The sequence below is a fragment of the Fringilla coelebs genome (genome assembly GCF_963513975.1).
Source record: "Fringilla coelebs genome assembly, chromosome: 17".
In the NCBI taxonomy this organism is placed as follows: domain Eukaryota; kingdom Metazoa; phylum Chordata; class Aves; order Passeriformes; family Fringillidae; genus Fringilla; species Fringilla coelebs.
In genome coordinates, this window is record NC_140043.1 from 13,421,333 (window position 1) to 13,448,097 (window position 26,765).

The window sequence follows — 26,765 nt, forward strand, 5'->3', positions numbered from 1 at the left end:
CAGCTTTTTTCCCCCTCCAGGGGACACAAGTCCATGGGAAGTTTAAAAGGTTGGAGCAAAATAGTGCTGTTTGCTCATCAATACAGGGAATACCAGATTTGCTCATCCCAACAATCAAAGTGAGCACACCAGGCTGAGAAGAGCACTTAGGAACTGAGTGTATTTAAATCATTATTAAAAAAAAAAAAAAAAAAATCACTAATTGCAAGTCTACCACTTCCAGAACTATTTTACTGAGGATCAATACCTAAAATGTTATGTCACCATCTCAGATGGCAGAAGTTTCTACAGCAAGTAACAATTAAGCAGCAGCCACACACAGCCTGTCGTTACTGGCAGTTTGGTTTGCTGTCTGCTGCAGTAGTAATCTGTCAACACACTCCTCAAAATCGCAGCCCTGCTCCTGGAATGGGTGCCAAATGCATCCCCTGGTGGGTACAGAACACAGAACAGCCTCCCCCACACCCTGTGCTCTCGAGTTTGCCAGGGCATCATCAGCTCCCAGTGCTATGACAGTGCTCAGCTCCCCTCCCCTGCTCCCAGCAGACCGAAGATCCCCCAACACCGAGCACCTGCACCCCAGGTATTTACAGAGGGGCAGCAGGACGTGGGGAGCAGGGGATTTATTCCAGGTCTGCATTTCCAGCTATCCCAAGCACAAGCAGGGGATTCATCCCTCCTGACCAGTTCAGGCTGGGGCTGAGGGAATTGGGCAAACTTCCTTCCCTGCCAAGTCTCCCTTCCCTCCTTCCCTTGGTGACCACGCTGAGCTGCTGGCACAGGGAGCATTAACTGAGCCTCAGGAGCAACAATTCCACAAGGGAACCCCTTTCTTCTGCCCCACTCTTCCTGACCCTTGTGTGGCTCACCAAGTGCTTCAGGGGCGCCACACCTGCAGCCATCCTGCTCTGGAACTGAGCCTTCCTTAAAACACACACGGAGCTTTAGACAGAGTTTAGCTCTTGCCTCATGAGCGAGTTCAGCCGAGAGATTTGGGCTGCAAGACAGAAGCCTGGTTAGAGCAGCCTGGAGCATGCCAAGTCCTGTCGAATTCCAATTGTACAGACTTGTTAGTTTTTTTGGAATATGGTGATTGCCTAAACAAGACTCCACTTCTTGTTAGTACAATAACTTTTATTTGACATCTACAAGATCATTATCTTGTAGTTTTTTGGACAGGTTTATACAATCTCAATTTTTCAATAGTGCAACCTGTGCAAGCAAGAAATGACAAACATTGTCCTTCACTTTCTTATAAACATCTACTATTATAGGCAAAACAAAACTTACCCATATTATAGATAAGTGACTATTCACATTTGTACATTACAATTTCTTTTAAACAGCTCCAGATAAACTCTACAATGTCTTACAACATATTAAACATAACAGAAACAGCACATACAGCGGAACCCTCAAGTGTTTCCCATTCTCTAATTTACAGCTCAAGTAAGGTTTCATCTTAAAAGTGACAAATTAAATTATGTTAATGAAGTAAAAAATATAAGATTGTATGCGAGATGGAAGTGAATTTGCACTTAAGTTTCCATAACCACCTTAGATTAAGGAAATGCTTCAATTTAAGGAAAACAGGCATCCAGCCATCTTTGCAGTACACATTAGGAATACCATTAATACATTAAAAATGAACTAATTTTAATTTAAGATGTTTATCACAAAAAGAACATGTTGTAGACTCAAATATATAACTCCCAGGAGAGAACCAGAAAAAAATGCAACACCTGGGTATAAACACTATAAAAATGCAATAACCAATGCTGTACAACTAAGATTGTGTTTCTCTCTGAATTCCTGTCTCGTGTGTTTATGCCGTCCATGCCCGTTTCCAAAGACATGCACTGTCAAACAGAAACTGGGAAGGAACCTGAATGCATGATGTGCAACCTCTAGGTTTCATGCTTTTATAAACTCAAATTGAAGAGAAAAACCCAATATATATTTTCTATATATATACTCAATACATGCATTCGAGATCTCCCACAGCAATGGCATCGATGCACTGCGTTAAACCCTGAGCACTGTATGACAAGATAAAAATAAAGCCTGCTTGGGGATTTTCAAGCATTTTCAAACAAATTGTGGTTTGTAGCTTAAAAGGCCAAAAGTAAAAGCAAACAGGAAGCACTACAGAGAGCATAAGGAAAGACAGATGCACCACCATAAACAACTGCTGGCTTTCAGTTCTACCAACCTTTTTAGATCTCTTTATTCCCAAAGTATCTGAGACACAACTGAACTGAAAAAGTTATATTTCTTTGGAATCTGTCCCTGATTTTTATGCAAGTGATATGCTTTTACAGCCTTTTCCTCAAACACCAAAGTCAACACCTGTAGCTTGTCCTCTTATGCGTTGTTGAGGTTGGTGATGCTCTGGGGGTGGTGCTGCTGCCAGATCTGCTGCTGCTGCACTGCGAGCTGCTGCGACTGGTCGGACGTCGACAGGAGGTTCACGAGGGGCGACACACAATTTGCAGGAATGATCAAACCTGACAACAGCAACACATCAATGGTTTCATAAAAACACCATCAGTTGTGTTCATTAAGAGCTCAAGCTGATGATTGCACCCTTAAATTTAAGCAACATTCAATAATGACTGTTCTGATGTCAAGTCTAATCAGCACAGCCACAAGTCCTGCTCCTCAGTCCTTCACATCCTTTAGGTTGTGCAGCAAGAGAAAGAAGTTCTCATTTTGCCTGACAACAAAATTTACTCTCATGTTACCTGCTGTCATAGAAATCAGCTATTTTTTGCTTTTCCAGTCTCACAAAAGTTACATCACCATGGAAGTTTAAACCTGGAAAGACCTACTTCCAACATCCTAGAAAACTGGTACTAGAGGAGGAGCTGCCATGATATTGGCACATCCACGGGAAGTCCACATTTAACAAAACATTTGGAGAGTTTGGTTTCTGAGATCCCTGTTTTGAGGGCTTCACTATGAGGTTTAGTGAAGAGATAACCATCTTGAAGTTCTACACTCTTTCAGTAGCTCAAAAACCATGAAAACAATTACTTCAAAGGCCTATTGCTAATTGCCAAAAGTGGGGGGAAAAGTGGGGCCATTATGATGTCAGAGACCGTTGGCTGGAGCAGGCTGTGCATGACATTTTTGCTGCAGTAAATCCAAAGAACTGAGATTAAGTGCTCCAAAGCCTGGCAGAAAAAGAAATCCTCAATATATTGTATTGTAGATTTCTACAGTGGTAAAGCTGCACTTCTGCCCCTCCACAGCAGACAAGCCTGTTCTCTTTTATACACCTTCATCCAAACACAGAGCCACAGGTCAGTCAGACTCTAAGGGGCAGCAGAGGAGCAGCCCATGCACCCACCTACGATCCTCTGCCCATCCTCTGTCCTCAGGCGGACGATTTGCATTTTGACGTTGGTGCCACTGACGGAGGCCAGGACTCCTTCCACCTTTGTCCACACGCTCAGCACGGAGCCACACAGCACGTAGTAGGTCCTGCAGCGCAGCCCCACCTCACAGACCAGCCCCAGGCCTGCCTTCTTGCAATTGCCTCTCCTGCAGGCAGACAGAAAAGCTTTCAAAACCATTCTGCAAACTAAAGTATTTAATTGAAAATGAGATTTGTGGTTATTTAACGTGCATTCAGAGTCAAGGAAGGGCTGCACACGCGCTAAGGGAAGGACACTGAGCACAGGCAACGGTAAAGCTTTGGGAAGGCTTGGCCTAGTTAAGCACCATCTACAAAATGCACAGACAGAGCTTTGAGTCAAAGATACCATCACTGAGGTCACCTGAGAGCTGGAGTACATTACAGGACACTGGTATCTGATCAGGGCACTTCAGAAGCTCCAATATTAATCTGAAACTTCTACCAGCTATGCAGTTCCTCAGGAATTCAGCCATCAGCTGAGTTCAGGCACACAGGAGGCAGCAGAGGAACAGCTGTTTCTGACATCCATCTCATCTCTAAACATTCCCCCCAATACCATTTGAACTCTCAGACTACAATAACAGAGCAGATGAAGACACTTCAAGCATAAGCTACTCCTGAGTCACTCTGAGTGTAATTTATACATTAACACTCATCTCATGTACTGGGATTTAGGGCACGTGCAAAGCTCAATCTTTTCTCACAAGTTGGGTCATTTGATTGGTAATGGGGGAATTTCCCTTACACAAGAAACACAAGACTTGACAAGAGGAACAGAAGAGCAGTGATAAACCAGTCCAAAGTGAAATAGTAGAAGTTAAAGCACAAACACTGACCAGTAGGCATGGGTGCAGGTGTCTGCAGAGGAGTTGTACTGCTCCAGCCAGTGTGGCAGAGCATCCTCAGAAGGTACCTGGAAGAGTCATCCAGAGTGGGAATGAAGTAAAACACATAAAAACTTACACAGAATAAAAATAATTTGGTTGTTATCATGAGAAAGGAGGGAGCACCAGCATCAGGATGGTGTACAGAGGTACAGCATCCTACATTATAATAATTTCAAATTATCCATCCCAAAGGATGAGCAAAATGCTTAAACACAGCAGAACCTCAGAGCTTTTTCCAGAATCCACCTGATGAGTTATTGCAAATTCAACAAAATTAAGGAACCTAATTTTTATTACCACACCACAGATAATTTACATTCAGAAAGAACTTCAGAAATGGATATAGGAATGCCAAAATCATGTAGACCTGCTTAAAAAGACCCAAATAAAAGCTCTGTTCTGGAGAAAGAAGCCTACTTTTTGACTTCTCAAAATTATACATAAATACAAAAAACCAAAGCCCTTATAATTATTTTCAAACTTTTCTAAGTTAAAAAACAAGCATAACTTTAATGGTTACCTTCTTATATTTCTTTTTCAGGTCTGCACATGTTTCTAGTTTGAGTTGTTTCCCAGTATTTGGTCTGTATATCAAAAAAAGCTTCTTTTTAGGATTCACTTCTTTTACTAGAATTGCTGTTTTCTTGTTATTTCTTATCTGGAAAAAAAAAAGACAAACCAAAAGCTTCCTGAATTAAGAGATGATGAAACCATATTGTGTTCTTTAGAGTAATAAGAGTGTGTAATAGAACAACCAAGGACAGTAATACACCTCTAGAACACAGTAATCCACATTAACCTCACAGTGAAACCACAATTTCCTGGTGGAGGTTTAAGAGATATTAATTTGGACTCATATTCCTATCAGAAAATATCCTGAGGAGATAAAAGGAAGAATTTTATACTCAGTGTTATAAAAACCTTAAAGTTAAAATTAATGTAAGACTAAATGTATTTTGCAGAACTGAACAAGTAAGTTTTTCAGTTTAGCCTCCAAAACCTCTGAACATAATCCAAGAGTCAGAAGAATCTTACCTGTAGTGATAAATAAAATCCATCATCTGGACCTGTTTGTTCTGCCCAGATCTTTGTTGCTTCATCCCAAGACATTCCTCTCTCCACACTGATCTACAAGAGAGCAGTGCAAGGGTATTTGAGTGAGAACAACTTTAAAATAGTTTACACAGGTGGGGACTGAATACATTGTAAAAACTTACTGGCAAATGTTATTAGTTCCTACAAAGATGATAAAGGATTAACTTACTGTGTACAGCTCTACATGTCCAGAGGTAGAATATCCAGGAGTTAAAAACTTCTTAACATCTGCCTTCCTCACTTTCTCATCCCCAGAGCCCAAATCTGAAAAGGAAAACAGTGTTTCATTCTGTTGCTCTGTTCTCACTGAAGTTCAAGAGCACTATGAATCTGTTTACTCACCTAAGATGCCCATGTCATATCTTCCATTCTTTTTAGCATTTTGAATAACTGCATTTAACGTGTCAGAGAAGTACTGGAACAAAGCATTCTGCTGATGGACTTCCATGCCAAGAATTCGATTCAGAAATTTCCCTATGTTGTTGTAATCTTAAAGAGTAAGAAATACATGTAAAAGGTCAAAGATTAAGTTTGATAACCACAAGCCCTCAATCAGTACTCAAAGACTCTTACAAACACTATTTAAACACACTCTTTCAGAAATGCAGGAAACATTAAATTCTTCAAAAAAGGTCACTTTTTAGATAGTTACAAGTTCAGTTCTGCTGCTGGGAATGCACTGTCATGACATAAGATGTTCCTAGGGACATTCTACAAAAACACTGAACACCCAAGTACCTTTATCAAGGGTCAGTATTCCAGATCTGTCTTCTACGTTTATCAAGCCGACACCAATCAATCCCTGACGAACATCTAGGAAAGAGAAAGAAGTTAAATCATGGCTGCTTTGCCATCTAAAAATAACCCAGTGAAGCAACAGCTTGTTGAGCCATAGGATCCGATTCCAAAGCCTCTGACACCCCTCACTTCCCACTTCTTGCAGTTTCTACCTAATACATCAATCAGCAAGACACAGTTTTGCCTTCTGCAGGAAGCCCAGGCAGGAGAAAGCACCAATGGCACCATGCAGGAGAACAGTTCCAACAGGCAATGGGAAAATGAATATAAAAATCTGTTTATAATACATTGGCCAGGCAGATACAGAACATTCCTCACACTGAGAGTTCACAGATCTGGTTTCATGTGTGAACTTCAACATTCAAGCATCTGTCTCAGCTGATCATTTTAAACTGTAACAATGTTTTACAGCTCTAACAGTATTTCAATTTTCTGTGTACTGGAGAAGGATCAAAAGGTAGCTGTCACAGCCTTACCTTTGAAGAAGTCTCCAGGAAAATCAGGAGGAGGTGAGACCATTGGGGAGTCCAAGTTCACAATGGATTTCATAACAATCTCCAGAGCATTTCTGCCATACTGTGTAAGAAAGAAAGTTGTTCTGTCAATGCCATCCAGTGTTTGTGCCACAACTCCAGGCACACATGGTTTAGCAGGTATTTGTAATTCACAATTAAAAGCTTTTCTGTGCAACAGTGAAGGGAATTGTTTATCACCTTATGTAGTGTAGTTTATAACTAAAAACAGCCCAGACTTAATTTTTAATTAGAACTGCCAAATTAATCTTTCATTATGGCTTAAAGGACACACACCATTTACTTAAGACTTTGACTGTTTGCAAGAGCAGAAAAGTGATTTACACACGTGTGTTCCACATGGCTTCACAAACAGAATTATGGGTTACAGAAAGAGGCCTTCCATCAGCAAGGGATAGAGTTAAAGGTAAGGGATGGAGAGGAACCTTCAACAGGTCATCTGTGGAATAAAGACACCACAGCATCAAACAGAATTGTCACCTTGTTATCAAAATTGAATCTGCTGAGGTCTCGAGTTTCTGTGGCCCGTCTGTCCCCGTGGGTGAGGGCTCCCTGTTAAGACACATCATTGTCATTAAATACAACTATTAACAAAAAGAAATCTCTAAGTTGCATTTTCTCAAAGGAAGGATCAGAACTCTTGAAACATCTTACCAAACTCTCCAGTCTTTTTGCAACTATAGATGCAAATCTTTGCTCTCCTGCCAGTTCAGAAATGAGGAACACATACTCTGGAGCAGTCACTTGGTTGGATCTATGAGTTCTTCCTGGATAATGAAGTAGAAGCATGTAAATTAGATAAATTCTATTTCACTGAATAGTTTTTAATTAAAATACGAACGGTGAAGAGCAAGGAAAAAAGGTAAAACCTAATCCTGCTTAAAATTAGTTTCTGATGTAATACAGCAAACAGAAGGTAGCATAGAGACACTCAAAGTTGTGGCAACTTCTGTAAAGACACTTTATATGTGAATGAAACTCCAAAGCTGCAGCCTAGGCTTGTTTGTGAGGTCTCTTTCAAAGTTTTCAAGACCATTAGCTACAACCACAGATAAAGCTGATTCTGTTCGTGGGTACAAGAGACTGGAGGTGTCCTTAGGAGGAGAACTACTCCATCTGATTTTCCACGTTAGCAGTAAGTTCAGTTATGATTCCTGATCTGCTGCTCAGGACACAGTGAGTGATTTACCAAACTGCTGGATTGCTCTGTCCGCGCTCCACGGCAGCTCCAGGGTCATGTGAACCCTCCGCCTCTGGTTCTTGGCTCTGCGGTCTGCTTGCAGGGAGATACCAGAGCTGGCAGCTTCTGAGATGATGGCAATGTTCTATGATTGAGAAAAGAGCTCTCAGTTAGCAATAAATCCAAGATCAAGCTTCAGTTTCCAAAAAAAAAAAAAATTCTCATTTTACAACTATTACCAAACATGGGTCTGGAATGGTTTCACTGTTACTCACAAGGCAGAGGGAGGGCAGCAAAGGTGTGGCTTTCTGTATCACAGTTAGAAATGCTAATGAACTTTTCTGAGTGAAAGGAGGGGGTTTTGCTTTACTTTTCAAGAACAACTCTCTGTGCAAACAAAGACTTGCCATCCCAGAGGGCAGGTCTCCATGACACTGGCCTGTACTCTGAAGGAAAAGGGGAGGGACACAGGCTTGCTTTAATAGCAAACAGCAGAAAAGACAAAATGTTGCTGCTAATGCTGTACTGGGAAGAGGATCCAGTCACTCCAGTGCCTGAATGCATTTGCCTTGAAAAAATGCAAATGTTTGGACTGTGCACAAATCACTTACAGGAACCCGAGTTTTTACCCTCAAGTGTCACAAGGGACCACACAAGTTCCGTGCACAGTGACATTTACTCCATTTGCCCTCTTGTGGCAGCACAGCCCAAGAGAACCACTGAGAAGGGCTTTCTCCCCCAGCTTCTTTTATCAGATGCAATTCTACCATTATTCAGGTCAGGATTTTCTTTCAGAGTGCAACATTAAGGGCAGAAGTCACCACTCCTCCCACTGTGACTTCTCAATCCTTGTTAGGGTTAACAGGCCCCACCTTTTCCCTTCAGCCCTCACTGTAAGTTTTCATACAGTGGTCTCCCCCATTTCCCAATTTAATTATTTCCTCCTGGAAGGGGAGGTGCACAGTGACCCAGATCAATGAATCAAATATATGAATCACAAATCTGCCTTTTAAACACGTATTGTTTTACAAAACCAGCTTAAAGGTGCCAGCTTCCAATTTGGCACGTGGGTGCAACTCAAGCACAGGCCACAGAGGTCACCCAAACTACAGCCTGACCTTTAAACACACTGATTTGAAAAACAAACCAGCAGAGTGCTTCTTAACTAGTACTTACACCACCTGCCAGTCACTGCTGAATAGCTTAGAGTTACTATGGCATCTGCCACATTTGTCTGCAGTCTCTCTCTTTAAAGATTACCTTATCTCCATCCATGAACCTCTGCTTTTCTGTGATGTTCAGGATTTCAACGGGCACATCGAGTTCAGACCTGGACTCGTAGGAGATGCTGCCATCGTCGTTGCTCACCACTCTGCCCTTGCGGCCAGTCATCTTCGGAGGGGAGGGAATAAAGCTCAGGAGGCAGCACCAAAACCACCCCAGCACCAAAGCTCCAAGCAGTATTCTTTATCCATGTACATTAAAATGCTCAGTAATTTGAGTGCAAAACTACTATTATCTGCTATATTATCTGTGGAATATGACAGAGCAAATCTATGTAGGAATGATGTTGTATTATGCCACTGTTCATAAGGGATTTACCAGCAGCGCTAAGAAAATAAGCTAAACAGACAGCTTAGGCTGCCAGTGATTTTAACAGGGTCTTTTAAATCACACTGATGCTGCTACTTGATAAAAACAGGTCGCTTAAAAACATTTTTCTGAAGTTATTGAGAGATTAATTATCAGGCTTTTCATCAACACATAAAGGTTCTTGATCTCCACTGCCTTGGAAGATGAGCTAAAGCTCCCGTCTGTTTAATACAGACCAGCAGCAAATTGATTGTAGCCAGTCAGAGAAACAGATCACAGTAAATCAAAAGAGAAACTGGTGTGATTTACCCAACCAGAAGCTATCAAATCTCAGAAATAATATGTCCACCCATTCAGAGCTCCCCCTATATTCTAACACAATATTCAAATTTCTCTTCTATTGAGAGGCATCAGCAGAGTAACCTCTGCTTCCATTTCTGAGATCGCTGTCTAAAACTGATAAACAACCTCTTCAAAAACATATTTTTTTAAAATATGTGATCACCAGCCTACCTCTGCAACATTTTCAGGACCACCCAGTTCATCTATAAGCTCATCCAGTGTATTAGGTGGAAGATCTTCAGCCAGCTTTTCCAGTTTATCCAGCAGTTCTTTTTTCATTTGTTGGGCCCTTTCAACAGCATCCTGACTCGTTACAAAGCTGCTGTTTGTGTTACTGTTTGCTGGAAGTTAAGACAGACTCTTTGAGATTTAGAATTTTATTGCCTAACTGCTAGGAAATGAACCAACATCAAAGAAAGCTGCTCTTACCAGACGTGTTGGTACTAGAAGTGGTGGTTCCAACGGTGGAAGTGAAGCAGCTGGGTCGTTTGGATCCCAGACCAGAGGCTAGTAAGGCACTTTGAATAGAATCTGGGTCTATGCTTTTCTTCTTTTTCTTTTCTTTATTTTTTTTATGCTCTTTTCTAATCAACCAGGGATCTGAAGTTAAATAAAAGTTTCAAACATTTACTAAGCAGCCATCCATCCCTTTGAAACAAATACATTCTCACTGCATAAAGTGACTTACAAAAGTCTGAATTCTAGTGTACAAAAAATCTAATTAAAATTTCACATTCTACAAATTGCAGTCTCCCTGGAACTAAACTACCTGCTTAGTAAACACTCATCTGTGGCTCACTGAAATGTCTGGGGAAGACTTTCTGCTTACTCTCTGCAAACACAGCTACTTTCTTGATGAAACAAACTGCCTTACCATCTTCATCATCTTCACTGGATTCATCTCTGAATGGGTTGAAGTCATCATCGTCTCCAGAACTCAAAAATTTGGAGCTCTCATTGTCACTTTCTTCATTGTCTGAAGCATCAGACTCACTTTCACTCTCATCAGAGCTGCTCCCTGCAAGGCCACCTGTTTTGCGGGCTTTTTTGGCTTCTCTGCTTATTTCTTCACCTAATTCCATCATCCCAGAACAAAGAGAAGTTAGTTTAAACTTTGTAGTCTACACACTTTGAGGTTTGTTTTAACATACAAACTAGAAAAATATTCAACTTTTGAAAACAGAATTGTTAAAAAGAATCTAAGCTTTAAGCAAGATCTCCTTCCCAAATTTTTAAGATAATCAGTTTGGGAAGGGGGGGGTAATTAGGCTTCTCTTTATTGAGTGTCAAGATAAAGAAAGTTACTTGAGTGACTACATCAGGAAGTGATCTGACACAGACAAGGCATTTTGGGATATGGTTCCATAGCAGATCAACCCAATTTTGAGCAAACTGAACCAAAATTTACAGGTTATATTGCTTATCAGAAATACAACATCCATTAATGGCAACCTCTACAGCCTGAAGAGATCTGCAATACATTCTCTTTCAAGGATGACTGTAGAGCTATTCCCTTTTTTCCCCACACAAAGTTTACTCTTAGGCAGCTCTGAATTTGCCACTTTGTGGCATTAGTGTAGGAACTTCAGCATTACCTTTTCGTTTCTTTACTTTGTTCTCCTTGCAAGGGCTGTCTCGGGGTGAATTATTATTACTTTGAGCAGTCAGGTCAATTCCCAACAAGCTGAACAGCTTCTTCCTGTCAGGAGCTGGAAAGTGCTTCTCAATAAGAGACTGGAATACTCCTCTGTTTAAGAAAAAAAGGTTGCTCAGTGGAATTTGCATTTATTTAAAGTACAGACCTGTAACATTGAACAGCTTGCTTGACTTCTCTGAAGAATGAGTCCTTGTGAGTGCAGTTGGGCATTATCACCCACATTACTGTATTTGTCACCTTCAAAGTAGGACACATCTCTTTTACAGCATTGTTACAACTTCTTAGATTTGTTTTTGGTAACAAGTGGCATTGCTACTGCCATTTTTTTATTGCTCAATTTAAGTAAAAGATTAAATTAATAAATTAAGATTTTCAGCAAGGCAGCCTTGGGATTGGCTCTGGTCCTCCCTCTGATCAAAGAGGGAAGTCACGGTCTTTAACTTGCTCTGGTAAAAATGCAGCACACACTTGGCAGATCACCCCATCCTCCCAGTCTGAGAACAGTACGAGCTGTTCACACCTGAACATCAGTCTGGAATGCCAGGAGAACCAGGAGACAATCACTGCCTCACCTGAGCAGTGCTGCCAGATTTTAGGTATAGGCAGCTTCAGTAAAGAACATAACTACTAAAGGATTCCCAACCTTCTGTGCACTCATGCACATTTGACACACAGAAGGACAAATGATTACACACACACACTATGCTGGATGAAGGTTAGTTTTGTAAAGAACAGTTTTAAAATTCAGTCTTACTTTGCTGTAGAAACAAAGTCATTCAATTCCCCACCACCTTCCTCCAAAGCTTCCAACGTTCTTGCTTCTCCTGTTGACTGCAGGCCAATGACAACACACTGAAGGACAAACGAATACCAGACACTGTCACTATGACTGAGCTGTAAGTTTATTTTGCCTGAATTTCTGCTCATTAGATACCATGAAGCACAAAAGCATGCTCTTACTATGGCTGAAACTATTTGTATTATATACATAAATTTAATCTAATAGCTTTACATTTAAGACAAATGTTTAAGAATCAGTCTTGAACAACTTACTTTGCCATTCTTGATTTCTTCCCGAGCCAGCTGCACCACTCTCTTCACCTTTGAGGCTATGCAAAGGTACTTGAAAAATCTCTGGTGAGCTGACCAGAACTGACCCCACATGGACTTCTTCATGCGCTGCTCTGCGTCGATGAGATCGGCCGCCTGCTGAAACCTCTCTCGAGCACTGACCCACTAAACAAGAAAAGGAGCGTTCAAATTTCCACCAACTCCAACCTCTCAGAACTCAACAGAGAAAGCAAATTTAAAACAGGGTTCTTACCAGTTTCACAGATTTATTGTACATTTTAACATATTCCTGTGAGAGCAGAACTTCGTCGATTTTGAAAGTTACACCTGAAAAACTCAACTGTCTGGCTATGTACATTCCTCTCAGCTTCATATCCATAGCAACTATTTCCATGGCACCAACACCTCTAAAATAAAGAAACAATTTAAGTCCACGTTAGAATTTTCAAGAGCAAGGATTTGTTAAAAAAGGCCTCAAAACACAACCCCAAGTACTTTAGAAAAAAAAACAGCTTATAAATGGGAAGGAATGTTTTCAAAATAATTTGAAATTTAGTCTTTACATAAAATTTTACCCCTGCTTTGTAAATGTAAATTGTATCTCAAGCGGTAAAACTCAGTTACTTTTTTCCCAAATGACCTAGAATGGATTAGGAGACAGTAATTTATAAATTTGAACTGGATTACAAATTTGGTCCAAATATCAGCAAATTCTTGCATTCTAATTTTATAAACTGCTAATGATTTGAAATAATACAAACCACTTAAATTTATTCAGACTTATGCTGATATGAAAATTATTTAATTAGTAAGTAACTTCAGTTCTCTTCAACAGCAACACCTTGAGAGCACAGAAGTCACCTGTAAAACAGCTGACTGCTACTCACAGGCTTGGAGCTCTAACTTCATTATTTCTTATTTGATATGCACCCAGTAATGAAGAGAAACTACACTTGCAGAGTCCAGAAAAACCACACATCATGTAGATGGTAAACAAGATGTATCCTAAACCCTATTGTGGCATTCTGAAGTGTTCAAAATTCTTTTTGAGTAGGCAAAGCAAGATGCTCACCCACCAGAGAATGCGGCAGCGGCCTTTTTTACTGACCTCTCGCATTCAGCATTATTAGTATGTTCTGAAACACCGAGTACCTGGTTACAGCACAAAGAATTTCCCTGAACTGGGTTCTTATGCCAATAAGCACAAGATTTCCTCCTGTTAAATTGCCTAAGATGAATGCATAAACATTAGAGGCCTTCTACAAATAGGGAGCCATTAACTACACTGAGCATACTCACTACAATACACGGTGTTTTCATGGGGAGCAGCAAAGTATTTTGCTTTCCTAACACCCACATTTTCGAGAGGCCTCTTTTCCCAGAAAGCTTTTAAAGCTCTCAAAATTTTCTGTGAACAAAGGAAATATCTCATTTTTTCACCACTTACGATAAATAACATTTCTGCTAGATTTAGAAGCCAGAGTTCTTAGTGTGACAGGACATGCTTGTAAAGGACTACAGAATGAAGGCAAGGAACTGGGAGTACAGTCAGCCACAACCCTGTGCATTCTGCTGTAGGTCTTTGAAACTTTACCTTCTTTCAACAGCCTGAATAAAATCACTGAATTCTCTAAATGGAGTTCCTTCACCCCATATTCCAAGACGGTTCATATATGCCATGTTTCTTGGCTCAGATGCACCTAAAAACAGAAACACAAATCTGTACCAGTGCCAGCAAAACCATCCAGAAACATTTAATACAAACCCAGCAGTACATACCTGTGGCACTGGCATAAACAACCCTGGCTTTTGGAAGTTTATTTTGAAGTTCCAGTACAGCCAGACCTGTCTTTGTGGGTTTTGATGAACCAACAGGACACAGATTCTTTGCTTTATGACACTCATCAAATACAATCTGAACCATAATTAAGGAAAAGCTTTGTCCCACTAATGTACAGAATGAGCAGCTGGAACAGAAGGCAAGAAAATCTACTACTTACAATAGCGGGCAGGTGGAAATTGTAAACTCCAGACACTGGTCATTTTAACTAAAAACCTTGGAAAAATATTTAGATAGTAAATTGCCACACTGGAGTTCTTGAAAATGCTGGTGATACTACAAATATATATTTAAATAAAGCCATAAAAACGTCCATGTAAAATTATGGTTCTTAAGGACAATTGTTTAATTTTACAGGTTTGATATAGAAAAAAAACAAACTTCACTCTTGTACCAGAGTGTGTGGCAACAAGTTGATGGTAACATGTTTGGCACAAAGTTTGTAAAACTGCACGCGTAATATCAGAGCATGCACACAACTGATGGCCATTACAAATAAAGAATACCCAAAAATCTTTTAAGATATAAGTTTAAATAGCAATTTCATTATAATCAAATGAATTCCAGAAAAAGGATACAACTCCATCGAAGTCTTCACCACACCAGTGAAGAAGCTGCTTTAATCTGGTTTTGTATTTACCACCAGACTGACTTTCCCCAATAAGAGAAGAATAGGTAGCAAAGATGACACCTTTCTTCACACTTCCATTATGCTTGGAAGAAATCTTCCCATACTTGAACTGCAATAAAAGAAATTAGAGAAATTAATCAAGAGAGACCCCTCTTCAATCCCCCCTACCAGATGATTAAGGGATGCTGATGGTCTCAAGCTGAATGGTGTGAACACTTGGAGCCACCCATAACCCCACACCATGATCAGGGCACAGCTGATGGCAGTGTGGTTAAGGGGTTACACAGGGCCTTACTTAAACACAGCCTTAAGGAAGACTAAATATGAGGTTTCAAAAGCTTAGCAGCCACATTCTTTGGCTACATGGTTTCCATAGTTTAAATACAATTGAGATTTTAATTTCAATGTATCCCTCTAAGAGCCAATAGCTCAAGTGTATTTACAACTGCTACCATAAATGAGGATTTCTAAAGCCTTATTTTGGAAATTAAGAATTCACAAAGCAAAAATACCAACTTAAACCAAACTTTGAAGTTCAGTGAATTCGACCAGTAATCACACTTTACAATTCAAGCAGCTACTCCAGAGCAGAGGCAGTGTCTCCAAAAATAACTGCACACACCATTGCTGCTTTAATAAATCACTGAGCAGGTCCATTATTCAAGTATTACACACAAAAAGTATTATATATAAATGTGCACGGAGAGATAGAAAGTAAAAAATTCAAATGCTACAAAGCTTTAAAGATGTAAAGAATATTTCAACTTCTAGAAAATATTCTACTAGTAGCATCAGTAGTGGCTTGAAGTGTAGTTTTTTTTAAAAAAAGCACACATGCTAAGACTTAATCCTACAAGGGGCCTATTTACATGATTAACTTAAAGCTCTGTGTGGTTCTTTGTAAGATTTAGGCCTGTCAAACAAGACCCAGACAGCAAATTTATTGAAATTAGTACATTCTTGCTCTTAAAACAGTCAACATGCACAACTCGTCACACAAGCGTACCTAAAGGTTTGCCTCAACTGTACATAGTAAAAAGTTTCCACACCTTGTTTAATGAATGCACCAAAATGTTTTTTGCTCCAATATCTCTCAAATCTCTCTCAGCATCGTATTTCAGATCATTTGACACGCTAAACCTGAGGACATGAGACAAAGCACATTCTGTAAGTTACAGCAGGTCAAAAGGCAGCCAGTTGCTAGAACATTTGTCAGAAGACAGATGACCCTGAATTTAAGTCATAGAGTCACTGGAGTGTCTGCTCTAACAAATCCTGACACACTTACCAGACTGCTCTTTTTCTGCCTAACAAGTAATTTTCATAGATTATTCCAGCTATGGTCCTTCCTTTTCCTACACCAGCACCATCACCTATCAAGAATCCAGCTCTGTCTCCATTGGGCAGGAATGTTTCATGTTGCTGTAGGAGAAAGAACAAAAAACTTGTACCCATTCTCCAGAACACATCACAGGGGATTGTCAGAAAAGAGCAAACATAAGAAACATCCTATTGGAGGAGACCAGTGGTCCAAGCAAACTCCTGGAAGCAGGAAGAGGGAATTTTATTTAGGGAGAGCACAGCACCCCTAACTGCATTGTGTCATCCATTCTCCCCTTTCTTCCCTCATCTCTGCTCTAAACATCTGTCCAATATTTTGTGCCTTTTCCTAACCCACTGACAGGCTCCTGTACAGCCTTTTGTAGCAGCAAGACCCAGACATCCACAGCCTGTGGAATGCAGTATTCTGAATCTACCCATTTTAAGCCAATCTCCTGTCAGTGTCACCAAGTTCTGCTTTGCTTTTGTGTGATATCACTCACTTCTTGATGATCTTAACCCTGATTTCATTCCCAATCCTTTCTCTCCCCTCCAGCCCCACGTGTCCCAGCTGTGTCAGTCTCTTTCCATGAGGTAACTTTTCCCTCCTGTGACCATTTCAGTTGTCCTCTAACTCCACTGCCTCCCAACCCAGCACACAGAGCACTGCACACACATCTGGGCTGGGCACACTCAAGTTTAACCCAGCAGCAAAATAACACCCAGTGCTGTTCTCTATTCCTTCCCAAGGATGTCAAAGAGGGCTAGCTTTCTCAGCCTGCTGCTGCAGCCATTAAATGACTTCAGAGAAATAAAAATGACTAACATGTTCTAAGACAGTTAAAAGATCACCATCATGGAAGTGGTTTAGAGGAAATTTTCCTGGGTGTAATACCTCACATTTATCTGAGTTGAAGCTCACCTGCCATCTTCTAATGCAACTCAAACCTTTAAGCTCTTATTATTTTATCTCCTTGTAAAACTGACATAGCTGCACTTGTCAGATTTTAGTTTTTCTTCTTAAATTCTCTGTTAGCTTTTAAGCTGTGCTGATGTCTGGCATACCTGGGCTGCATAAGTGATTGCTTCCAGCTGCAAAGCTGACAACCAGCCACTGTCAATTGTTTCCTCTGATATTGATGTCTGGTACCACACATCAGGAGGAGTCACACTGGATAAGGAGCTGGTTTCCACTACTGGGTCAGGATGACGTAGACCAATTTTTACTGGTGGAGAAAGAAGGGGAAGAAAGGCAGAAGATGAAAAGAAAATACAGAGTTCTGTTGCTGCAGCACAAGTTAATATATTTACCCAAACAACTTGCAATTGTGATTGCAAAGGCTGAACTCAACAATGAGTATGTTTCATTGCAACAATCTGTCAAGTGTTAAACTGCACTGCATATGAAGGAAGACATTAATCTGAATTTATAACTGCAATCATAACTTTCTCTTCTCACCACCTTCTCACAATTTTTATGTGATTAGATAAAATTCACTTTACAGAAAATTAAAGTATTTGTGTACTTGACTTCTTTGAGAAAAACCAGTCTGAACCCTGTTTTCCCAAAAGGCCAGAAGCAGCCTCAGGATGCCAGAATCACAAAAGCAACATTCTTCTCACTATTTATATAGTGCCATTTTTAAGCAGAATGAGAGGAGAAAAGATTTAGAACAGACATGGTTTAATTGCTGACAGATCTCATCGGTAACAATGAAAATTAACCATTTAGCTACAAACTCTCTGCAAAAGGCCTTGCTTTTACAGCAGGTCACTGAATTTAGCAAACAAGATAACAGCTTGTTGTCAATGGGTACAACAAAGAAAAGAGAAAAAAGAGGAGATGGCAATTAACAGCAGTAAAAGATTCACTCAAAACCAAGCAAGAGCCAGTTCTAAGTAGTCAGCCAGGAACAATGCAGGAAGAATGCACTTAGGGTGATTTCACACCAAAAGACTCAAACTAGATTCCTAAGTGTAGCAGTGAGCACTGAATCCCTTAAGAAAATTTCCTGTGCTGAGGCACAAGGCATCTTAACAGAGGTAAAAAAACAGGCCTGATTTTAGTTCATCAGTCATATCTGTAAAACAAATACTGCTCAATGATACTGAAGAACTCCTCTTTAAAAATCCACTTATCTTCCAAATCTAAGCATTACAGAAGATAAACTTTCTAGGAAAACCCACAATGCATTCAGGTCCTGTTAACTTCAGACAGTATCTATTTTCTGTGCTAGCAATTACACAAGAGCAAATAAATGAACTCTCAAAACATTCATCCTTTTGATGGAACTGAAGATCAGGTCATACATTTTATTGGCATATATTCAGCATAGGTCTCTGCATGGCCCATTTCTTCTTCATCTTCTTCCTCGGGTTCCTCCTCTTCTTTTACTGCTGGCACTTTCTAGAATTGAGAAATATTTGTGTTAGTCAAAGAGCACGTTGTTAATATTCCATCTCCTGGAAATTAACATGAGAAAGGAAATGAGGACAAACTTGCACTTCAATGTTTTAACACATGTAGGGAACAAACCAGTGAATCTCTGGGAAGCTACACACAAATGTAGATGTCTTATACTCTGAACAACCCTCTAAAGACACTAAGTCAGGGAACTTCCTCTTCTTTGCAAGGAGATCAAGCACTCCAAACTCTCATAAGCAGAATTAAAAAGAAATTCTTCTTACTGCATATTAAAACCAGACTATGACTTAAAGGAAATGGCCTTGAAAACACGACAACCCTAATGTTCAAGTACCCCCCTGGAGTCTCCTGCAGTTCCACATTCACGACACCATTTCACAACTTCATAGTTAAATAGTCAGTTCTGTCCAGTATTCTCTGAAACCTGACAGTTACCCATTTACTGTGACCCTGACCAATGTAAATATAGAAATATTTGTAAAGCACTCAACAGATGAAAAATCAAACATCTTCCACAACTACTAATGTTTAATACAAAAGAAGTGATCTGGAAAACCCTTTCTGTATGGCAGTCACTGAGGAGCACAGTTCAGCCTGAGTCTAGCTATCAGTGAAGATGCCAAAAGTCAAATGTTTACAGCATCAGAATGTAATTTTATTACATTTAGAAAATTGAATGATATTCAATTTACATCTTCAATTTAACTGCCCAGAAGCACAGCCATGCTAGGGGGAAGTCTTTCAGTTTCCTCGCTGCTAGCGATTTTAAAAGAAAATGTTTTAACCCAGAGGAAATGCTATGTTTATCACCTTTAATCAGAGCCACACCCTTCTTGGCCCACACCAGCTTCTGCTAAGGACAGTAATTTCTTGAAATTGTCATTTACCATCTAAGCTCAGCACAGCTGTTAACTTCACTCATCTAACCAAGTTTCATCTGGTGGAGCAACTGACCTTTTGAACAAACAGATGCACTTGACAGTTCCACCACACAGAAGGCAAGTATGAGTAACTCCTGGAACTGGCCACAACTGTTTATGGCCAGCAACACATTGGTTTGGCAAATGAATCATTTGTGCCACTTACCACAGTTGGTGAAAAACTTCTCATTTTAATGTCATTTATCCATATTCTTGCTACCTCTTTTGTGGAAGCCTCCTTCTTCACTGCACCATTGCTTAGGTCAGCTGCAAAAGAAAAGCTGTGCTTTACAGAATTCCCTCCAAACATCAACTCAGATTAACATGCTGCTCTATTAATGAGCTGAAAGAGAAGTTTAAAGTATCCAGGAGCACAATGATGCTTCAAGAACAAGTGTGTAACAGGATCCTTTAAGAAGACCATATATTAACCTTCCTGCATTCCTTCCTGCAAGGAACTAGGAATAGGGCTCAATACACAACTAAAATAATTTGCATAAGGATGGATGCAAAATATTGAAAGCAGCTGTCAAGCTTCCATCAGATCAATGCATGTAATAAACTTAGCATAATTGCCCCTAAAAACAATTAGGGTACTTGCACAAATAAATGTTTTCCTCAAAGGCACTGCATAATTTAACTTCTTAATATTTTCCCATCTAGATCTCCTGCTGCCTGAATTATATGAAAATACCATTTTCCTTTCAAGAGCTTCTCTTTTCTACAAGTATTTGTCATTTTTTTAAATAAACACAAGGAAAAATCCAGAGACATGGGAACACAAATAAGATTAGGAATGCAGTTCTAGAAGTCGCAGGTCTCCTTTTCAGTTTACACAGAAGCTACAGACTGCACTGTTTCCTGCAGCTGTGCCACTCTAACAGTTACTGTGTGCTGGTGTCACCCATTCTGTGCTTCTCTGAGTTTTCACTTGGTTTAACAGGACTGACTTGTCCCCTTCTGCTTTCTCCCCTCCTCTTCCTCACTTCCTTTACAACGTGCCCCAACTTGGGTTTTGGCAACCACTCCCTAAGAGAAAGCAATGACACAAGGAGGGACATTCTTCTTTTTGTTTCATTCTGACAGCTCCTGCACTGCACTCTCTCTGCATAAAGAAAAATAGGTTATGCCAACCACACCTATAAAATCAGCAAAGCTCGTTTCAGAGACAATGAAAATAACAGAAATCCAGAAAATGCCTGTGCATCTTTCAGAAAAAAAAAAAAGGCAGCACTGAAGATATTTTCCAACTGAACTAGTCTAATCTTAACATGCTAAAAATCAGAACAACTTGAAAGAGTTAGTTACACACACACACACACACGCAGCTTTTTCCTTATACAAGTTGACCACATGTTAGAAATAACATACAAGGAAGTATTATGGAAGAAATCACAAACTGAAGATTTGGAGTGCGATAACAAAGGACTTGTGGCATTTAACTTACTGCAGCATTTCAGAAGTAACATGAAAATAAACAGCAAGTTTTCAGGACTTAATTTCTTAAACAACAGATTGATGCCTTCAATGAAACAAAGGGACAGATTTTCCTTTTGCAGGAGACAATTCACACAGACACCTTATGCACTGCAAATCTAGTTTGGAAGATGCTAAGTAGAAAATATTAGTATAGTATTAGTTTGTTGCAATTCCAACTATACACCAGAACAGGAATTGGGGGAGACTCCAGTTAACATAGCTAACAGACTTCAGTAATGTTCACAGAATACTTTTTCCAATTTTCCAGCTGCAATCCGCCATTTTCCTTGTCCCATGCCATAAATCAAGAGTTTAATTTTTTAACTCTTATTTCATACTTCTTCACCCTGAATTCTAACACTACTGCAGTTAGAATGAAATTTACCAGGTTTCCTGAACAACTTCATTTTACCAGGATATTGTACTAATCAATGAAAATCCAAAACATGCCAAGATCTTTGTTATTTCACTATTTAAATAAATACTGCAATTACAAAGAAAGCAAACTCACTTGCTGCTGTTGCTACTGGTTGGGCAATATTAGGAGGTGGCTTCAATTTCATGAGTTCATTAAGACTATTGTTCTTGAGCAGATCTTTCAGCTGAATCTGGTCCTTGGAAGGTGCAGTGGTCAAGGCATTGCGAACTGCTGGTGCTGCCACCGAGGGCCGAGTGGTTGTGCTGGTCTGGATGATCTTTGCTACAGTGATCGTCTGCCTCGAGGTCGTGACAGGCGTCGTTTTTGTCACCACTATTGTCGTCCCCAGAGTTGGAAGCTGATTTATTTGATTCAGCACAAAGGTTGTGGTGGATGGTGGTTGCTGGCAACAAAGAAGCAGGGAAATTTTCAGAAAACAGTCAAAAAGAAAGAGCAAGCTTTATTAGACGTCATTGAGCACACAGGATACACCAGTTTTTAGAAGACACTTGCATTAAGAAATGTCTTCAAATAAGATGCTGAAGGTACCAGAGAAATTATCTTGAGCTGCAATAGTCTGAGCAAAAAGTATCTCTCAATACATTGTACATCTTTCAGAAGGTTTTTTTTTAGATATTATGGTAAAGAAAAATAAAATTCATCACTCAGGTCAAGATATGACCACTACAGTCTTCCACATCTCCGATAAAGCCAGTCCAACCCACTGCTGGCCAAGGCTTGGCCAGTCAGTGTCACTGGCAGTGCCTGTGAGATGGTATTTGTTTAAAACAGCCAAAAACTGTTATACCATCAGCAGCTTGGATGGAGGACAGAGTATGTGAGAAAACCCTGCAGACACCAAGGTCTCTGAAAGAAGGGGAGGAGGTACTCCAGGTGCTGGAGCAGGGACTCCCCTGCAGCCCTTGGAGGACCATGGATGCCAGGAGTAAAGTTGAGCCCAGGACAAAGGAAGGAGTGGGGAGAAGGTATTTTTAGATTTGTTCTTCTCATTTTCCTCCTCCATTGTTAACTGGCTATGAATTAATTTCCTTGAGTTGAGTCTGGTTTGCCCATGACAAATTGCTGATCTCTCTGTCCTTATCTCAACCCATGAGCCTTTCACCATGGCTTTTTAGCCTTTGTGCAACTGAGGTGGAGGAGTGACAAAGCAGCTTTGTGAGCACCTGGTGCCCAGCCCAAGTTAAGCCCCCTCCCCATCCAAACCCTGGAGCAGCAGCTCAGTTCTTACCCGAACATTTAATAAGGCTGGAGTGGAGACAGTCTCTGGTTCTTGTTTCACAGCAGCTGCAGCCTCAGTCTCCAGGCCCAGCTCCAGCGCGCTGAGCGGTACCGACTGCAGAGGGAAGGAAGCAAACAAGGCAGCAGGAATAAAACCTTCAGGTTTTTGTTCCCAGTCTGTGCCTGAAGTGGCTACACTCTGGCAGAGTGAAGGCCATCATGGAGCTTAAACATGGTATTTCATTACACTTTTAATGCATTTTATTGCACAGCAGCTAGACCCCAACGACATGAGAGCTCTCCATGGATACCTGACATTATGTCCCCATGTCATGTCCTGAATTAAACACATTTCTGTCTGTACTGACCTCAAGTGTTTGACATTGCTTTTTTGTACAGAAGTTTAAAATTAATTCACAAGCCATTTTCCAATCTCAGTACTATGAAGCAAGAAACTTAAGAAAAGTCCACATGCTTCAACCACTTGCCATGCACATCATCCCCTTTAACCCCTTCATCACAGCAAACCCAAGCTGTAACAAATCCCTATGGTCTTGTTTTAACCTGCTGAACAGCTGGAGTTGGTGCTGGATTTGCAAGAACCACATCTGGAGAGTCAATATCAAAGAGATCATTTGGACTGATTCCACTCTCACTCAAAGCAGCAAGCAACAGATCTTGTCCTGGCTCCACCATCTCTGAAGAAAAAAAAAAAAGAAACTGTAAATACAAGTACATTTAATTCTGATTTATTTTTTGCCCACACACAACTCCATTTCCTGCATTTAAGGGCATTCACAGTGCACTCTCTTGTACACACAGTCACTTTCTAGATGTGCTCTGGTTCTTTAGTTTATTTGTAGGCTTTTCAACATATTCACCACATTTAAAAGCAGGAAGAATAAAATAGTTTTCTACACAAAATGCTATCATACCCATAAACTTAAGAGACCTTTCCTAGTCTTTGAGGCACTAAATTTTCAAGCATTACAAGAAACATCAAGAGCAGAAATGGTGAGACCATGTTATGCTAATGATCCATCTTTGTCAGTGAAGCAACTGCACGAGGGAAGCACAATTAAAACTCATTTACTTTATCTTGTAACAAGTTAGTGATAAAGAGCTTATAAGGAAAGCTTTAATTTCTTGCTTGCCCTTACATTAGGTTACATTCATTCACTGGAGAAATTTTGTTTTGCATAGTGGAGAGAACAAATGTGCCACTATTATAGTATGTAACTGCTTATTAAATAGGACACTAACATCAGGTCACAGACTCCTTTATGTGTAGGACAAGCAAAACTAATTTCAAAAAGCTATTCTAGACAGCATAAAAACTTATTAAAAAGCCAAATACTCCATATTTAAAGATGAAGAGAGGAGATAACACATTTCACTTGCTTAAGAAGGAAACCCATCTGCCTCAGTATTAAGAAAAAAATTAAATTATCTCACAGAACTTGAGCTGTTGCTTATACAGTCTAAAATACACCTCAAGCAGATCTTAATTTCACTCACCCTCCACACCCCTTAACACCCACTGGGAATAAAACATTGAAACCCAATGAAGCCGAACACCTACTCTAAATAGGTAAGAGGACAAAATTATTTGCTGGCATTTTAGATGTTCATTCACAAGACTCCAGAACAGCATTCCCTTTCTTATCCCTTCTACATGCACAGCTGAGCCACATCCAGCTGGCTGGTGACACATCTTCCTCAGCACTTTTAGCAGAACAGGTAATTCTTGTAATAAGCTAAGCCTCAGGCACTTAGTTCTTACTCTTCCCAGTTTTAGTCTGTGCAATAGCAGGGAGAAACCTTTTGGTTGTGGATTCATAGTGAGATGGTGGCACCACAAGTCCCAGATACTGGGACAAGGGGAAGATACATTTTAACATAGCAAAGACTTAAAGATGCTCCAAACAATATCAAAGCAACAAACAATTGGTGGGACTGCTACTGACTACACACAGCCTCAACAAACACCACTTGCTTGTCAGAACCAGACTCCTTTTTCTTAAAGGTATTTGATGTGAGTAAATAAATTGGCAGAATGGCCTTGTTTGTTGCTATGAGGTACAGAAAATAAGAAGTATTAAGTCATCTAGCACACTTAATTGATATGGCAGCCCCATTAAAGGATGTCACCACCCACTAGCCTGTCTCCCACAATCCTGAACGGGTCAACAAAAGTGGTAAGACCTGACTTTTAGTTTCACCTTTCATTCCAGAAAGATTGTGCTTCCTCTCTCAAAAAAAGGGGACTATATATACATTAATCAGGCAGGATAAATCCTTAATTTTCATCAGACTAAAATCTTAACAGTGACCATCACATCCAAGTTTAGAAGCTTGCAGCACTGTTTACTAACACGTGAGGGGAAGAAGGTTTAAGTCTGCAGATGAAATTTTTGCTTATCAGTACTTTTAGTGTTCAGCACCTGAGAGCAGCTACTGAAGATGAATTTCTCTACAGAAGGGGAATTAACACAGGTCACCCCATCAAAACAGCTCCAAAACCACTTAAAAATCACAACTTCACAGTATCCATTTGGGAAAGAGGCACAAGCACCCTTCCACACAGGGTAACAACTTTGGTCAAAGGACAAATAAACTAAAATGTCTAAATAAGTCATTCTTTAGTCTGTATGGAGCTGTGATCACCCCACTGCTAAACGAAGATATGACTAAAACTTGGTTGAGAGCTAAGGGACTGGACTAAATAGAGGCACAAAAAGGAGGAAGTTTGGGGCTTTTCACTTAACAGAACTAAGAGAAAATGGAAAGACTCGAGAACTCTTAGTCTGCTCTCACAATATAGGAATGAAAGGCCTTTCTATGAAGTTGAGACTCAAAGCAAAACCAAAGCTAGAAGAAAAACCACACCAACACCACAAAAACACATCTTCCCCAGCCACCCTACAATGGTGTCACAACCCATTCAGTTTCAAGCCCAGTTTAACATTTCCACGATGCCACTGACCCGAACATGTTTAACCTTTAAAAACATGATGGCTGAGACCTTAAAAGTTTCAGAGTTCAGAAAAAAAAAACAATTCAGAGCAGTAATGCTTTAGTTGCTTATTACAAAGTCTTCAGTAAATGACAGGTGATGGAAACTAGCAAAGCAATTCCTACAATTTCAGAGTAAATATCTCCAGTTTAGAAGCATCCCTTTCTAGTGAGGCTGTTTTCATGTAAGAAATCCCCCAGCTGCACCCCTCTCCTGACACCCCAAATTTTAAGTCTTAAAATTTCATGGTTGCTCACAACCCAGCAAAAAGCTCAGTAAAACAACAGCAATTGTTTGTCTGTCAGTTTGGACAATGAAAGTTTGAGTAGGTTCACTTAGTTTGTTTCTGTACAGTAGGAACAAAGCTGCATTGTTTGGAACAAAAGGAATTCTGAACTTCTAGATTTTTTACATTAGAAGTCACTGAATACTTAGCACCAATTTTAGCCTTTGTGCAACTTCCAAGCACCAATGCTGCCCACCCTCCTCATTTTAATTTATCAAGGAAATTAAATGAGGAAGAAAAAACATACAGGAGGAGCTGCATTGTGATAACATTTTATTTTCTGTAGCACATGCTGGTTAAGCTTAAAACATTATCAGGCTGAACCAGCTCCATAATCTTGCAAGGTAGGAGGCTCCTCAGCTAACACAAGTGAAAGTGACTTTATCAAGCTCTGCAGCTCAGCCTTGGCAATACTATATAAGGACCTGTTTGCCACATCTTCAAAATCTCCGAAAGAAAATACTTATTAAAAAGTTGTGAATATTACAAGCTGTTCCCTGAGGATTTCATCACTCAAAAGAACTGTTTTGAGCATGTAGAATCTTGCAGATAAGATTGTTCTATGTTTAGTGAGGTAGTCCAATGTCACTGAGCAAGAATCAGCCTATTAAATG

The 26,765-nt window shown here is 40.1% G+C and overlaps 1 protein-coding gene across 2 annotated transcripts in view; it reads right to left on the reverse strand.

Annotated features, from left to right (window-relative positions):
* Positions 1-1,113: 1,113 nt before the first annotated feature.
* The window catches only part of SBNO1 (strawberry notch homolog 1), a 28,875-nt gene continuing 3,223 nt past the window's right edge, over positions 1,114-26,765 (reverse strand). For both annotated transcript variants that reach the window (XM_084217440.1, XM_084217441.1), the window contains exons 2-32: positions 23,414-23,547; positions 22,860-22,964; positions 21,704-22,013; positions 19,880-19,980; positions 18,679-18,775; positions 17,434-17,594; positions 16,337-16,470; positions 16,098-16,188; positions 14,996-15,157; positions 14,357-14,492; positions 14,172-14,277; positions 12,831-12,984; positions 12,560-12,742; positions 12,261-12,358; positions 11,445-11,596; positions 10,724-10,921; positions 10,279-10,449; positions 10,021-10,190; positions 9,175-9,306; positions 7,924-8,059; positions 7,389-7,501; positions 7,215-7,286; positions 6,678-6,777; positions 6,142-6,216; positions 5,746-5,892; positions 5,573-5,667; positions 5,344-5,436; positions 4,829-4,966; positions 4,258-4,334; positions 3,353-3,546; positions 1,114-2,507 (exon numbers count right to left, since the gene is read on the reverse strand). In XM_084217440.1, coding sequence (XP_084073566.1) covers positions 2,365-2,507; positions 3,353-3,546; positions 4,258-4,334; positions 4,829-4,966; positions 5,344-5,436; positions 5,573-5,667; positions 5,746-5,892; positions 6,142-6,216; positions 6,678-6,777; positions 7,215-7,286; positions 7,389-7,501; positions 7,924-8,059; positions 9,175-9,306; positions 10,021-10,190; positions 10,279-10,449; positions 10,724-10,921; positions 11,445-11,596; positions 12,261-12,358; positions 12,560-12,742; positions 12,831-12,984; positions 14,172-14,277; positions 14,357-14,492; positions 14,996-15,157; positions 16,098-16,188; positions 16,337-16,470; positions 17,434-17,594; positions 18,679-18,775; positions 19,880-19,980; positions 21,704-22,013; positions 22,860-22,964; positions 23,414-23,545 — 4,176 coding nt within the window. In that variant the 5' untranslated portion in view covers positions 23,546-23,547 and the 3' untranslated portion in view covers positions 1,114-2,364. The remainder of the gene's footprint in view (positions 2,508-3,352; positions 3,547-4,257; positions 4,335-4,828; positions 4,967-5,343; positions 5,437-5,572; positions 5,668-5,745; positions 5,893-6,141; positions 6,217-6,677; positions 6,778-7,214; positions 7,287-7,388; positions 7,502-7,923; positions 8,060-9,174; positions 9,307-10,020; positions 10,191-10,278; positions 10,450-10,723; positions 10,922-11,444; positions 11,597-12,260; positions 12,359-12,559; positions 12,743-12,830; positions 12,985-14,171; positions 14,278-14,356; positions 14,493-14,995; positions 15,158-16,097; positions 16,189-16,336; positions 16,471-17,433; positions 17,595-18,678; positions 18,776-19,879; positions 19,981-21,703; positions 22,014-22,859; positions 22,965-23,413; positions 23,548-26,765) is intronic.